Source organism: Heterodontus francisci, unplaced genomic scaffold, assembly GCF_036365525.1.
Source record: "Heterodontus francisci isolate sHetFra1 unplaced genomic scaffold, sHetFra1.hap1 HAP1_SCAFFOLD_43, whole genome shotgun sequence".
In the NCBI taxonomy this organism is placed as follows: Eukaryota; Metazoa; Chordata; class Chondrichthyes; order Heterodontiformes; family Heterodontidae; genus Heterodontus; species Heterodontus francisci.
Genome location: NW_027141852.1, coordinates 17,522,452 through 17,537,888, shown reverse-complemented (window position 1 = coordinate 17,537,888; position 15,437 = coordinate 17,522,452). Strand labels below are relative to the sequence as shown.

The 15,437-nt window shown below is 45.2% G+C and overlaps 1 protein-coding gene across 1 annotated transcript; it reads right to left on the bottom strand.

Annotated features, from left to right (window-relative positions):
* Positions 1 to 775: 775 nt before the first annotated feature.
* Positions 776 to 15,197, bottom strand: LOC137364985 (histone H2B-like). The gene is made up of 2 exons (XM_068027857.1): positions 15,147 to 15,197; positions 776 to 1,120 (listed from the first exon to the last, which is right to left on the bottom strand). The coding sequence occupies exons 1-2, from the start codon at positions 15,195 to 15,197 to the stop codon at positions 776 to 778; spliced, it is 396 nt and encodes a 131-aa protein (XP_067883958.1).
* Between the last annotated feature and the right edge of the window lie 240 nt (positions 15,198 to 15,437).

Here is a 15,437-nt window from a genome sequence, read left to right as displayed (position 1 = left end):
ATTTGCTTTAATTCATCTTATGAACATGATCAGAACATTTCAATGATATTTGTCAGCAAAGATCTTTTACAGCAAAGATTTTAAACTCTTTCTCTTGTATTATTCCACACATTGTCACAAGTTCCAGATACACTTTTCCAATCTGGTATCTATTCGGGTTTATTCTCCGTCCTTTTTGAAACAGTCTGGAAGCGGCGGCAGAAAGTCTCTTTCACAGCATTCTGCAAACGGATACATTTCAGGTCAATCTTTGTCAAGATACCGAATCACTGATTCTAGATTGAACCTATTTGTGGGAGACAAAAGCGGAGAGAAAGTGTTTTATTGTCAGGAGTTGAAATGTGAGACTGAGGTTTCCTACAACAGCGGGGTTTCCAGATAATGTACTTATTAATTATTGAGGCCAAGCTTGAACAAGGGAAACAAGTGACTGAGAACTGATCTGTCAGCTTTTATTAGCGGAATACAGGAAAGGGGCCGAATATGAACGCGTCTGAAATCAAAGCGCACTTGCGGTCAGTGGTCAGTAATTAATTTACACGGCATCATTAAGTAGAGACACAAAGATCTCACAGACAGTGAAAGTGAATCACCCAAATATACCTGGGATAAAACAGAGATCACAAAGGCAATTAGAAAGTTCCAGACTTTTCATATATAAGAAACAAAACAAATCGATACCATAGAGATGAAGTTGTAGCTTTTTCAGAGAGATTGTGGGTGGCTCTTAAAAGAGCCGTTGTGTTTGGGATGTTTTTCAGTCCATTGTGCAGTTTTACTTGGAGCTGGTGTACTTGGTCACCGCCTTTGTCCCTTCCGACAGGGCGTGCTTGGCCAGCTCCCCGGGCAGCAGCAGGCGCACGGCGGTCTGGGTCTCCCGGGAGCTGATGGTTCTGCTCTTGTTGTAATGGGCCAGGCGGGAAGCCTCACCCGCGATGCGCCCGAAAATATCGTTCACAAACGAGTTCATGATGCTCATGGCCTTGGAGGAGATGCCAGTGTCGGGGTGAACCTGCTTCATCACTTTGTAGATGTAGATGGAGTAACTCTCCTTCCTCGACTTTCTCCGCCTCTTGCCGCCCTTTGCTGATGGTTCACTTAAGGTTTTCTTGGCGCCCTTCTTAGGAGCTGCTTTCTTCTTTCTTTTTTCCAAAATATACTTTATTCATAAAAATCTGTCAAAATTACAGTTTCCAAACAGCACCAAAAAATACAAACATTGCAAGGGAGATCAGTTTCCTTCAATACTGTCATGAGTTTCTTCCCAACCCTTCCGTTTCACAATTGTCATGTCAATTACAGTTTTACATTTACAGCAATTGAGAATATTAACGATACAGTTCGAGGGGTTTCCCATTGATCCAGCTCCTCAGTCCAGCTTGGTGGGGGAACCTTACACTGTGGTCTTTCCCCATTGAGCCTTTGCTGCGGCTGCCCCAAGCTTCAGTGCGTCCCTCAGCACGTCGTCCTGGACCTTGGAATGTGCCAGTCTGCAACATTCGGTGGTGGACAACTCTTTGCGCTGGAAGACCAGCAAGTTTCGGGCAGACCAAAGGGCGTCTTTCACCGAATTGATAGTCCTCCAGCAGCAGATGATGTTTGTCTCGGTGTGCGTCCCTGGGAACAGCCCGCAGAGCACAGACTCCTGTGTTACAGAGGTGCTTGGGATGAACCTTGACAAAAACCACTGCATCTCTTTCCACACCTGCTTTGCAAAGGCACATTCCAGGAGGAGGTGGGCGACCGTCTCTTCCCCACCACAGCCAACGCGGGGGCACTGTGCGGAGGGGGCGAGACTTCGGGTGTGCATGAAGGATCTGACGGGGAGGGCCCTTCTCACCACCAGCCAAGCTACGTCTTGGTGCTTGTTTGAAAGTTCTGGTGATGAGGCATTCCGCCAAATGACTTTGACGGTCTGCTCGGGGAACCATCCGACAGGATCCACCGTTTCCTTTTCCCGTAGGGCCTTGAGGACATTCCGTGCAGACCACTGCCTGATGGACCGGTGGTCAAAGGTGTTTTTCCGCAGAAACTGCTCCACGAAGGATAGGTGGTACGGCGCCGCCCAACTGCATGGTGCGTTCCGCGGCAATGTGACCAGGCCCATCCTTCGCAACACCGGGGACAGATAGAACCTCAGCACGTAGTGACACTTGGAGTTTGCGTACTGGGGATCTACACACAGCTTGATGCAGCCGCACACGAAGGTGGTCATCAGGATGAGGGCCACGTTGGGTACATTTTTCCCGCCCTTGTCCAGAGATTTGAACATCGTGTCCCTCCGGACCCGGTCCATTTTAGATCCCCAGACGAAGCGGAAAATGGCTCGGGTGACTGCCACGGCGCAGGAGTGGGGTATAGGCCAGACCTGCGCCATGTAGAGCAACAACGTGAGCGCCTCGCACCTGATGACCAGGTTCTTACCCACAATGGAGAGAGATCGCTGCCCCCACATGCCCAACGTTTGTCGTACCTTGGCTACTCGCTCCTCCCATGTTTTGGTGCACGCCCCGGCCCTTCCGAACCATATCCCCAGCACCTTCTGGTAATCTGACCTGACGGTGAAGGGGACAAAGGATCGGTCAGCCCAGTTGCCAAAGAACATGGCCTCGCTCTTGCCGTGGTTAACTTTGGCTCCCGAGGCCAGTTCGAACTGGTCGCAGATGCTCATTAGTCTGCGCACGGACAGCGGATCCGAGCAGAAAACGGCGACGTCATCCATGTACAGGGAGGTTTTGACCTGAGTGCCTCCGCTGCCTGGGATTGTCACCCCTCTTATGCTCGCATCCTTCCTCATCGACTCAGCAAAGTGTTCAATACAGCAAACAAACTAGACCGGGGACAGAGGACAGCCCTGTCTGACTCCAGATTTGATCGGGAAACTTTCAGATTCCCACCCGTTGATTGAGACTGCGCTACTGATGTTTGTGTCGAGCTTTCTTCTTCTCCTCAACCATCTTCAGTTCCAATTTCAGACACAGAAATAAACCAAACCCCTTCCGAGTGCGGATTAAATAGACAATCCCACAGCTCTATGCTATTGACGGATGGGGGAAAGTAAAGATTGTGATTGGGTGATTGGAAGTGATGTCACAAAGGTTTTATATTGTAATTCTCTAATTGGTGTCTTTCCCCATCCAATCAGATTAAAGATTTGCAACCAATCACAAACACCCTACCTGCAATCAGGAAGTATGTTTCATAAAGACTCTCTCCAAACCCAGTTTATATTGAAAGAGCCGCTGCCCGTGTAAACCTCCCTGGAAATGTCCTGGCTGTTGTTGGGAGGACACTTATGTGTCCTTGTGTCTCTGCTATTGTCGGTGAGTGTGCAGTTAATTCAATTATTTTACTCTCTTCTTTTGTGTTTGAGAGTGTTCTGTCATTCGGTAGCTCTCAGTGTCTGGTGCTGTATGGATTCATTCTGTATCTCTCAGACTCTGGTACTGTGTGTGAGTTTGACATCCATTCTGTCTCTCAGTCTCTGGTAATGTGAGTGTGAGGAGATGAGGTGGAGTGTTGTGGCGAGGATGATAGAAAAGAGCATTGGTGTGGTGACACAGCCTTGCTTGAGCCCAGTTTATATTAGCATTGGTTCAGTGGTAGGGCTGTTGGGAAGGATTACAGCTTGCATGTCCTCATGCAGTCATCGGAGGATGGTGACGAATTTCTCCAGGCAGCCAAATTTGAGGAGGACGTTCCATAATCCCTCCCAGTTGGTCGAGTCGAAGGCCTTTGTCAGGACAGAGAAGGCCATTTATAAAGGTTGCTGCTGCTCCCTACATTTTCTTGAAGTTGTCTTGCTGTGAAGATTATGTTCACTGTGTCTGTTGATGGACAGAATCCACATTGTGATTCCAGTAGGACGTCTTCAGCCACGGGGAGGAGGCAGTTGAGAAGGACTCTTGTGATGACCTTCCCTGTGGTGGACAGCAGGGATACCCCTCTGTAGTTAACACAGTCTGTCTTGTCACCTTTTTTTGAAGATGATCACAATTACGGCATCTCAGAGATCCCCTGTCATGCTCTCTTCCTTCCAGATGAGAGAAATGAGACCATGTATTTGTGTCAAGAGTGCTTCTCTGCCGTATTTTAGAATTTCGGCGGGAATTCCATATACGCAAGCGGCCTTATGGATTTTTAGCTGTCAGTTTGCCTTTTCAGTCTCTGTCAGTCAGGAATTGTGCTGACAGCACGGTGGGTACCATGCATTGGAATGTAGTCAAGGACGGGGGCCCGTCATTTTACTTTTATTTTTAGTTCTTTTTTCTTTTTTACATATTTTACAATTTTCTTTCTTTTGTTCATTTCATTTCATTGTAGTTTGTTCAGTTTGCTTACCCACTGTTTTTTTCATGTTTGTACTTGCTGCTGTTCAATCGTCAGTTCGTTAACACCCTATCTGTACTAATGCTTCGTCTTTCAACACACCATTATCATATTGTTTGCCTTTGCTCCATGACCTCTTGGTCAGCTATGTGGCCTTGTCCAATCTACTCCTTCTCCTTTGTTATCTCTTGCCCCACCCCCGACTTACTTGCTTATAACCTTTGACATTTCTAATATTTGCCAGTTCCGAAGAAGGGTCACTGACCTGAAACGTTAACTCTGCTTCTCTTTCCACAGATGCTGCAAGACCTGCTGGGAAACGATTTAACATATGTTGCCTCCAGTCCAGATGCAAGGCTATTCCAACCTCTGTCATCGAGCTGCAGTATGCTGATGACGCTGGCATATGCACACCCTCAGAGGCCAAGCTTCAAACCCTTATCGATGCATTCACAGAGGCATATGAAATAATTGGCCTTAAGCTAAACCTCCAGAAGACAAAGGTCCTCTACCAACCTGCTCCCTGACACTGCCCCCCGACTATCAAGATCCACGGCGAACCACTGGACAATGTGGATCACTGTTCATACCTTGGGGGCCTCCTGTCACCAAGGACAGATATCGACAATGACACTCAGCATCACCTCCAGTGTGTCAGGGCAGATTTCAGTCATCTGAGGAAAAGAATGTTTGATGACAAAGACCTCAAATCAGACACCAAGCTCTTGGTTGACATGGCTGCAGTGTTACCTGCCCTCCTGTATGTGTCAGAAACATAGATACTGTACAGCAGACATCCCAAAACCCTGGAGAGATATCACCAGTGGTGCCTCCGCAAGATCCTGCAAATTCAGTTGCAGGACAGGCGCTCCAATATCAGTGTCCTCTCTCAGGCCAACATCCTCAGTAACCAGACACTGGTCATGGTGAGTCAGTTATGTTGGGCAGGCTACATTATCCGCATGCCCGACACCAGAGTCCCAAAACAAGCTTTCTACTCTGAGCTCCGTCAGGGCAAGAGGCTACTAGGAGGGCAGAGCAAACGTTACAAGAATTTCCTTTCAACACTCCCTGAAAAAACGTGACATCTGCACTGATTCATGGGCATCTCTTGCCTGAGACCACCCAAAATGGAGAAGAAGCATCCGCGAAGGTGCCAGCCAGTTCAAAATTCGTCGACATGCCCAGTAAGCAACCAAATGCAAACAGTGGAAGGAGTACTTGGAAATTGGAGAATCCCATTATCCCAACTCACCAAGCACCATCTGCCCCACCTGTGGCCGAGTGTCTGGATCCAGAATTGGACTATTCAGTTACCTAAGAACCCACAACCCTGGAGTGGAAGGAAGTCATCCTCCTTACCGAGGGATTGCCTAAGAAGAAGTTTAGTGTGACATCCATTCTGCATCTGTCAGTCTCTGGTATTGAGTATGAGTGTGGGATTCATTCATTATCTGTCGGTATCTGGTACTGTGTTTGAGTGCAGTTTTCAGGCTGTATCTATTGGTATCTTGTGTGTGAGTTTTGTATTCATCTGTATCTTTTAGCCTCGAACACATTATTTGAGTTTTGCAGTTATTCTGAACTGACCCTTGGTAATGTATGTGTGTTTGAGGTTGTTGGTTTACCTGTTAATCTGTTGTACTGCACATGAGTGTGAGATTCATTCTGTATAACTCTATCTCTGTTCCTGTTATGTGTGTGTGATTCATTCTGTATGCTCCATCACTGGTATCACATATGTGTGTGGTATCAATTCCATTTCTGTTATTTCTGGTACTGTATGTGAGTGTTTATTTCATTCTGTAACGATCAGTCTCTGGCACTGTCTGCACGTTCTGGATCCATTTTGTAACGATCACTCTCTCGCAGAGTGTGGATGTGGAATTGATTTTGTATCTCTCCATCTCTAGTGTCATGTGTAAATTTGGAATTCTTTCTGAATTGGTCATTGGCACTGGATCTGCCATTCTCAAGTACAGTTTGTGAATTTGGGATTCATTCTGTACCTGTCACTCACTAGTACTTTGTGAAAGTGAACGATACATTCTGTATCTGCCAGCCTCCGGTAGTGTGTGTGATTGTGGGATGAATTAATTAGCAGTCAGTGGTGCTCTATGTGAATGTGGAATTCATTCTGTAACTCAGTCTGATATTGTTCTGTGAGGGTGGGAATCACATGTATCTTTCAATTCCTGATGCTGTATGTGAGCATGGGATTCATTCTGTCCCTGTCGTTGGCACTGTATATAGCTGTGGGATTAATTCTGTACCTTTCAGTCTCTGGTATTTTGTACGAAAGTGGGATTAATTCTAGATCCGCCACACACTGGTTGAGTGTGTGTGTGTAAGAAGATAATAAGAGACACAATAGGAACAGGAGAAGGCCATTTGGCCCATCGAGCCTGCTGCGCCATTCAGTAAGATCATAGCTGTTCTGATTGTGGCCTTAATTCCACTTTCCTGCCTGCGCCCATGACCATTGACTCCCTTGTAGGTCAAAAATCTATCTATCACAGCCTTGAATATATTAAATGACCCAGCCTCCACAATCCTCTGGAGAGCAGAATTCCAAAGATGAACAACCCTCTGAGAGAAGAAATTCCTCCTCATCTCCTTCTTGAATGGGAGACCACTTATCTTGAAACTGTGGCCCTTAATTCTACATTCCCCACAAGGAGAAACATCCTCTCAGCATCTACCTGTCCAGCAACTGAGAATCTTATAGGTTTCAAAAAGATCACCTCTCAATCTTCTAAACTCCAGTGAGTTTTGGCCCAACCTGCTCAACCTTTTCACATAAGATGGCACAGTAGCGGCGCAGTGGCCCAACCTGCTCAACCTTTTCACATAAGACGGCACAGCGGCATATAGGGCGGCACAGTGGTGCAGTGGTTAGCACCGCAGCCTCACAGTTCCAGGGACCAGGGTTCAATTCTGGGTACTGCCTGTGTGGAGTTTGCAAGTTCTCCCTGTGTCTGCGTGGGTTTCCTCCCACATGCCAAAGACTTGCAGGTTGATAGGTAAATTGGCCGTTAAAAATTGCCCCTAGTATAGGTATGTGGTAGGGAAATATAGGGACAGGTGGGGATGTGGTAGGAATATGGAATTAGTGTAGGATTAGTATGGATGGGTGGTTGATGGTCGGCACAGACTCAGTGGGCGGAAGGGCCTGTTTCAGTGCTGTATCTCTAAACTAAACTAAAAATGTCACTCAGCATCACCTCCAGTGTGTCAGCACAGCCTTGAGTTGCCTGAGGAAAAGAATGTTTGATGACAAAGACCTCAAATCAGACACAAACTCATGGTTGACATGGCTGCAGTGTTACCTGCCCTCCTGTATGTGTCGGAAACATCAACACTGTTCAGCAGACATCTCAAAACCCCGGAGAGATATCACCAGCGGTGCTTCCGCAAGATCCTGCAAATTCAGTGGCAGGACAGGCGCTTCCAATATCAGTGTCCTCTCTCAGGCCAACAACCCCAGTATCGAGACACTGTTCATGGCTAGTCAGTTATGTTGGGTGGGCCACATTATCCGCATGCCTGACACCAGACTTCCAAATCAAGCTTTTTACTCTGAGGTCCGTCAGGGCAAGAGACTACCAGGAGGGCAGAGGAAACGTTACAAGAATTTCCTTAAAGACTCCCTGAAAAATAAGTAACATCTCCACTGATTCGTGGGCATCTCTTACCTGAGACCACCCAAAATGGTGAAGAAGCAACCGTGAAGGTGCCAGCCAGTTTGAACAACGTCGGCATGCCCAGGTAGCAACCAAACGCAAACAGTGGAAGGAGTATTTGGAAATTCAAGTATCCCATTCATCCACCTCACCAAACACCATCTGCCCCACCTGTAGCCGAGTGTGTGGATCAAGAATTGGACTATTCAGTTACTTAAGGACACACAACCCTGTAGTGGAAGAAAGTCATCCTTGTTCCCAAGGGACTGCCTAAGAAGAAGTTTGAGTGTGACATCCATTCTGCATCTGTCAGTCTCTGGAATTATGTGCGAGTGTGGGATTCATTCTGTATCTGTTGGTCTCCAGTACTGTGTTTGAGTGTGGCTTTCAGGCTGTATCTTGTGTTTGAGCTTTGTATTCATCTGTATCTTTCAGCCTCTAACACATTAATTGAGTTTGTTAGTCATTCTGAACTGACCCTTGGTAATGTATGTGTGTTTGAGGTTGATATTTTACCTGTTAATCTGTTGTACTGTACATGAGTGTGAGATTCATACTGTATAACTCTATCTCTGTTCCAGAATGTGATTCATTCTGTATGCTCCATCGCTGGTATCACATATGTGTGTGTTATCAATTCCATTTCAGTCATCTCTGGTACTGTATGAGAGTGTTTAATTCATTCTGTAATTGTCAGTCTCAGGCACTGTCTGCAAGTTCTGGATCCACTTTGTAACTATCAGTCTCTCGCGGAGTGTGAATGTGGAATTAATTTTGTATCGGTCCATCTCGAATTTCATGTGTAAATTTGGGATTAATTCTGAATTGTCATTGGTACTGTATCTGTTATTCTCTCGGACAGTTTATGAATTTGGGATTCATTCTGTACCTGTCACTCAATTTGTGAAAGTGTGAGATAGATTCTGTATCTGTCAGCCTCTGTAATGTGTGCGATTGTGGGATGAATTATTTAGCCGTCAGTGGTGCACTATGTGAATGTGGAAATCATTCTATAACTCAGTCTGATATTGTTCTGTGAGGGTGGGAATCACATGTATTTTTCAATCCCTGTTGCTGTGTGTGAGCATGGGATTCATTCTGCACCTGTCAGTGGTACTGCGTGCATCTGTGGGATTAATTCTATACCTTTCAGTCACTGCAATTGTGGATGAAAGTGGGATTCATTCTCGGTCCACCACACACTGGTTGAATGTGTGTGTGCAAGAAGATAAGAAGATACAAAATAGGAGCAGGGGAAGACCATTTGGCCCATCGAGCCTGCTCCGCCATTCAATAAGATCATAGCTGTTCTGATTGTGGCCTAAATTCCACTTTCCTGCCTGCACCCAGAACCATTGACTCCCTTGTAGATCAAAAATCTGTCTGTCACAGCCTTGAATATATTCAATGACCCAGCCTCCACAGTCCTCTGGGGAACAGAATTCCAAAGATGAACAACCCTCTGAGAGAAGAAAATCCTCCTCATCTCCTTCTTGAATGGGAGACCACTTATCTTGAAACTGTGGTCCCTAATTCTACTTTTCCCCACAAGTAGAAATATCTTCTCAGCATCTCCCCGGCCAGCAACTGAGAATCTTGTAGGTTTCCAGAAGATCAACTCTCAATGTTCTAAACTCCAGTGAGTATAGGCCCAACTTGCTCAACTTTTTCTCATATGACAATCCAACATCCCAGGAATTAGCCTAGTGAACCTTCTCTGAACTGATTCCAATGCAAGTATATCCCTCCTTAAGTAAGGAGACCAAAACTGTGTGGAGTTGGGATGTCACTAATGTCCTGTAAAGTTATAGCAAAACTTCCTTACTTTGATACTCCATTCCCTTTGCTAAAAATACCAACATTCCATTTGCCTTCCTAATTACTTGCTATACCTTCATGCTAACTTTTTTGTAATTCATGTACCTGGACACCCAGATTCCTTGGTACAGCAGCATTCTGCAGTCTGTCACTGTGTAAATAATATTCTGTTTTTCTATTCTACCTGCCTAAGTAGACAATCTCACATTTTCCCATATTATACTCCATCTGCCAAACGTTTGCCCACTGACTTAACCTATCTATATCTCTTTGCAGACACATTGTGTCCTCCTCACAACTTGCTTTCCTACCTATCTTTGTACCATCCATAAATTTGGCAACAGTACACTCAGTCCCTTCATGCAAGTTATTAATATAGATCATAAATAGAAGAGGCCCCAGCACTGTACCTGTGGCACTCCATTAGTTACAGTTTGCCAATCTGAAAATGCCCCATTTATCCCCACTCTGTTTTCTGTGAGTTAGCCAATCCTATATCCATGTGCGTGTAGTTTTCAGTTTGTATCTGTCAGTGCCTGGTACTCTATGTGAGTTTTGGACTCTTTCTCAATCTCTCAGTGCTACTATTTGTGTGTTAGATTGCTTTAGATGACTCGGGCTGCGATACTGTGAGTGAGTGCAGCAATCAACCTATACCTTTCAGCATCTGGCACTGAGCATGTGTATCAGAATCACTCTGTATCTGTCAGTATCTGGTACTCTGTGTGAGTGTGGGAATCATGATATAACCTTCCGTCCCTGGGACTGTTTGCAAGTCTGGATTCATTCTACATAAAATGTCAGCAATGCAACAGGCCACAGATGTGATAGGTTTTAAGCAGACAGTATGTTTGAGGTTTTACCTGATATTAAATATCTGTCACTGTAAACACAATAGTGAAAAATAATGTATCCTTCAATCTGATACAGGATTGGTGTGCAAGTGTAACTCAGGCTGTACGAATCAATTTGATCAGTGCCATTCAGTCTGAGGGAGAATCTTGGACTTGCATGTAAAATGAACTCAGTCTGGAATTGTACAGTATCTTCCAACTGACACAGTATGAGGTTTTAGGACTGGTATGTTATTTATAGCTCAGACTACACAAATCAAATTTATATTGTAACTTTTATTTTCATAATCCAGATGAGTTTTAATGTATATGTCTGGACACATTATGGCAATTATTACTCATAAACTCAGAACGTGTTGGGCTGGTATTTAACTTGAATCTCAGAGTATATTTTTATATTATTTAGAGATACAGCATTGAAACAGGCCCTTCGGCCCACTGAGTCTGTGCCAACCAACAACCACCCATTTATCCTAATCCTACATTAATCCCATATTCTCTACCACATCCCCACCATTCTCCTACCACCTACCTACACTGGGGGCAATTTACAATGGCCAATTAATCTATCAACCTGCAAGTCTTTGGAGGTGGGAGGAAACCGGAGCAGCCGGCGGAAACCCACGCAGACACAGGGAGAACTCGCAAACTCCACACAGGCAGTACCCAGAACTGAACCCGGGGGTCGCTGGAACTGTGAGGCTGCGGTGATAACCACTGTGCCGCCCATAAACACACATAATGCCTCCATTATTGAGGTTAATTCTGTAACTTTGAAACGGGAACCATAATTTGTAGCTGAGGTTGCACGATCGTGGGATTGGCACAGTGATAATTTGATAGTCGGTGAGAATTTGGACTGGGATTTATGAGTTGGGGTGACATGGAAACAACGTCTGTCTCTCCTGCTCTGTTTGATTGAGGGATTGAAAATGTGTCTCTGGATCTATTTCTGCTGTCTGAGACTGTGGAACTGATGACCTGTCTGTGCGTCTGCGCTCTGTGAGTGATAATGTACGGACTGTATGAGAAGGAGCTGGTGACACTCTTCCTTGTAACTTGGGTGGAGGAAACATCACATTTATTCCGGTTCATTCAATTATTTGCCTGTTTGAACAAAAATATGTTTATAACTGAAATACAGGGAAGGTAGAACATACAGGATTTTAAAGAATTTAATCTCTCAAATAATAATGAACGCCCACAAAGGAAGCCCAGCCATACAAATATTATCATTGTTTGACTGCACTGCAGTAACAGGTTCTTCCCATTCCGTCTCCTTTCCCTGTCCACACACAGCCCGAAAATGGCCTCTCCCTTCCCCCACTCACTCCATGTTCCGGGACCAGTTACTGCTCCATTCCACCTCTTACAAACAGCCCCCGCCTCCGCCTGAACTTGCCCCGGACTCGATGCTGATCTCTGAGTCTATCTGCGGACACGCTCCCAAAGCGATGTGCTGCTGGAAGGAGGCTGCTGTTTGCTCCCTTCCCCCGGGACTGGGATCTCTCCATTCGCGGCTGTTTTCAACCATCTTCTTCCGCTCACAGGCAGTGCTGGGGGAGGGGAGCGCAGGCGCAGATTTCTGCAACAATTCAGCAAACAGAAACATGGAAAATTTCCGGCGCAGAATGAGGCCATTCGGCCCATCATGTCCGTGCCAGCGCAAAGAGAGCGATCCAGCCTCATCCCACAGTTTCTTGTTATTGGACAGTGAAGTGTGGAAACAGATGCGGACAGTCAGGATGTGGGGAGTTGCACAAAGATAATCTATTATCGGCACCAGGTGAGAAGTGTGAAGGACACATTTTAAACAGCGGCTGTTTGGTTTCGCTTGAACGGTTAGACCATGGGAGCGGGAACTGGAAATCTGACCTGTGTAAAAGTTCCTGTTCCGTCGGTCAGTCCCATTCATGTCCCAGTGGATTGTTTCTGGATGTCATTTAATTGTTGTAAAATGGCCAAAGCCCCTGGTATGCAGTAGCTGGGGGCTGCAGGACTGCAGTGGAATCAGACACTGACTCTGTTTGCATTGCTGGGTTTCCTTTGTGATTGTTCACAATGATTATTAATTGAAAAATTGTTTTGGTCACTTTTGTATCTTCTACCACATCTCTTCCTGAATTATAATAAATACTTTTTTCTATCCATAGGCAAATACATGAAGGAAGCAGAATAAATGCAGTGATTCCTCGACACAAGAGGAAGTGCAGCCAGCTCCTCACACACAGTAAGTACAGTATCACTCACAGAGAGCAGAGACATCAATTCCACAATTACCGCCAGCAGAAGTAGTCAGACCGGCACTGATCCCAAGTTCCAGAAACATTTATTCAATCCAACAGTCACTCAGAGCAGGAAAGACTGAAGTTGTCTCCATTTCACCCCAACTGACCAGGAGATACATCAATCCCAGTCCAAAATCACACCCACTATCAGATTGCAAGGCACTGTGTCACTCTCACAAGAGTGCAGCCTGAACTACAAATTCAATGTCAGATACAGCAGACAAACAGAACCTGATTGTAAAGTACAGAATTTATCCCAATAATGTACCCAGACTGCAGACTGAGCTCCATGTTACACATCACTCCACAAATCTCACAAATGGTCAGAGCGGAAGACACAGTATTAATTCCATTACTGCAAACTGAATGAACTTGACCATTACATACCAGGACATAAAACATATTGTAAGATGAAAGGACACAGACGTGAAATGTTAATTCTGTTTCTCTCTCCACATATGCTGCCTGAACTGCTAAGTATTTCCAGCAATTTTGTTTTTTTTAATTTCAGATTTGCAGCATCTGCAGAATTTTGCTTTTATTTTAGAGTTAAAGAAACATTGCCTTGTGAGGTGAGAGTGACTGCCCTTGATATCAAGGCAGCTATTGACCATGTATGGCATCAAGGAGCCCAAGCAAAACTGGAGTAAATGGGAATTGGGCAAAACTCTCTGCTGGTTGGAGTCATACCTAGCACAAAGGAAGATGGCTGTGGTTGTTCAGGTCAATCATCTCAGTCTCAGGACATTACAGCTGGAATTCCTCAGGCTCATGTTCTGGGCCCAACCATCTTCAGCTGCTTCATCAATGACCTTCCCTCCATCACAAGGCTGAAAGTGGGGATGTTCACTGATGATTGTGCAATGTTCAGCACCATTCATGACTCCTCAGATACTGAAGCAGCCCGAACCCAGATGCAGCAAGACCTGGACAACATCCAGGCTGAGGCTGATAAGTGTCAAGTAACATTCACGTCACATAACAAATGAAAAAAGTGAGGAAATAGTGAAGGGCTTTTATGGAATACACGGAGACATGTTTCCACTTGTGGTGGTGTCTGAAACAAGAGCCAAAAATATAAAATCATCATTCCTAAAGCCAATGAGGAATTCATGAAAATTGTATTTACGCAGTGAATGGATAGAATCTGGAATTTTCTATCACATGGAGGGATTGAGGTGAATAGTATTGATGCACGTAAGGGGAGGTGGAACAAGTGAGCAAGTGTATGGGGAGAAATGAATTGAGCAATATACATATCAGGCTTTATTTTTCTTTATTTATGCAAATGATGCAGGATGGCTGGAAATATTGTGTAGAGCATAGAGCAGTTGGGACGATCCCAGTGCAGTGTTTTGTCTGGATGGATCTGCCCAGAACACTTGTGATGCAGGAGCTGGGAGCTTCAGTACTTCAGTGGAGGCAGATACTGACATGGGTTTTCAATTGTGTGTGTTCTTAATAATTATTAATTAAGAAAGTAAATTCACATCTCTGATATTTTGCACCTCACCTGTTCCTGAGTTATAAGATATATTTTTTCTTCATACAGGCAAATACTTGACGGAATCATGATGAATGTGATGGTTGCTGCACTCGAGGCACAAGGAACAGTGCAGCCAGCTCCTCTCACACACAGTAGGTACATTATCACTCAGAGTACAGAGGTACAGATGGTTCATCAATTCACTAGTCTCAGACTGCAGAAGTAGTCAGGCCCACGTGGATCCCAAGTTCCAGAGACACATTTTCAATCCAAAAATCAAACAAAGCAGGAGAGAAAGAAGTTGTTTCCATTTCACCCAATTCAGTCCCACTGACAGTCAGATACATCAATCCCAGGTCAAAATCACACCCACTAGCAGATTGAAATGCAATGTGTCAATCTAAGTATAATGCAGACTTAGCTAGCAATTAAATATCAGATAGAATTGGTACACGTTACTGTTTGTTATTGATACCATCAATATCGGCCACCACACTCTGGAAGTGGTTCAAGAGTTCACCTACCTAGGCTCAACTATCACTAGTAACCTATCTCTCGATGCAGAAATCAACAAGCGCATGGGAAAGGCATCTGCTGCTATATCCAGACTGGCCAAGAGGGTGTGGGAAAATGATGCACTGACACAGAACACAAAAGTCCAAGTTTATCAAGCCTGTGTCCTCAGTACCTTGCTCTGCAGCAGCAAGGCTAGACAACGTCCGTCAGCCAAGACTGACATCTCAACTCATTCCATATTTGCTGCCACCGTAGAATCCTTGGCATCAGGTGGCAGGACTGTATCTCCAATGCAGAAGTCCTCGTGACGGTCAGCATTCCCCAGCATATACACCCTACTGAGCCAGCGGCGCTTGAGATGGCTTGGCCATGTGAGCCACATGGAAGATGACAGGATCCCCATCTCGCATTGTGCAGGGAACTCGTCACTGGTATCAGACCCACCGGCCATCCATGTCTCCGC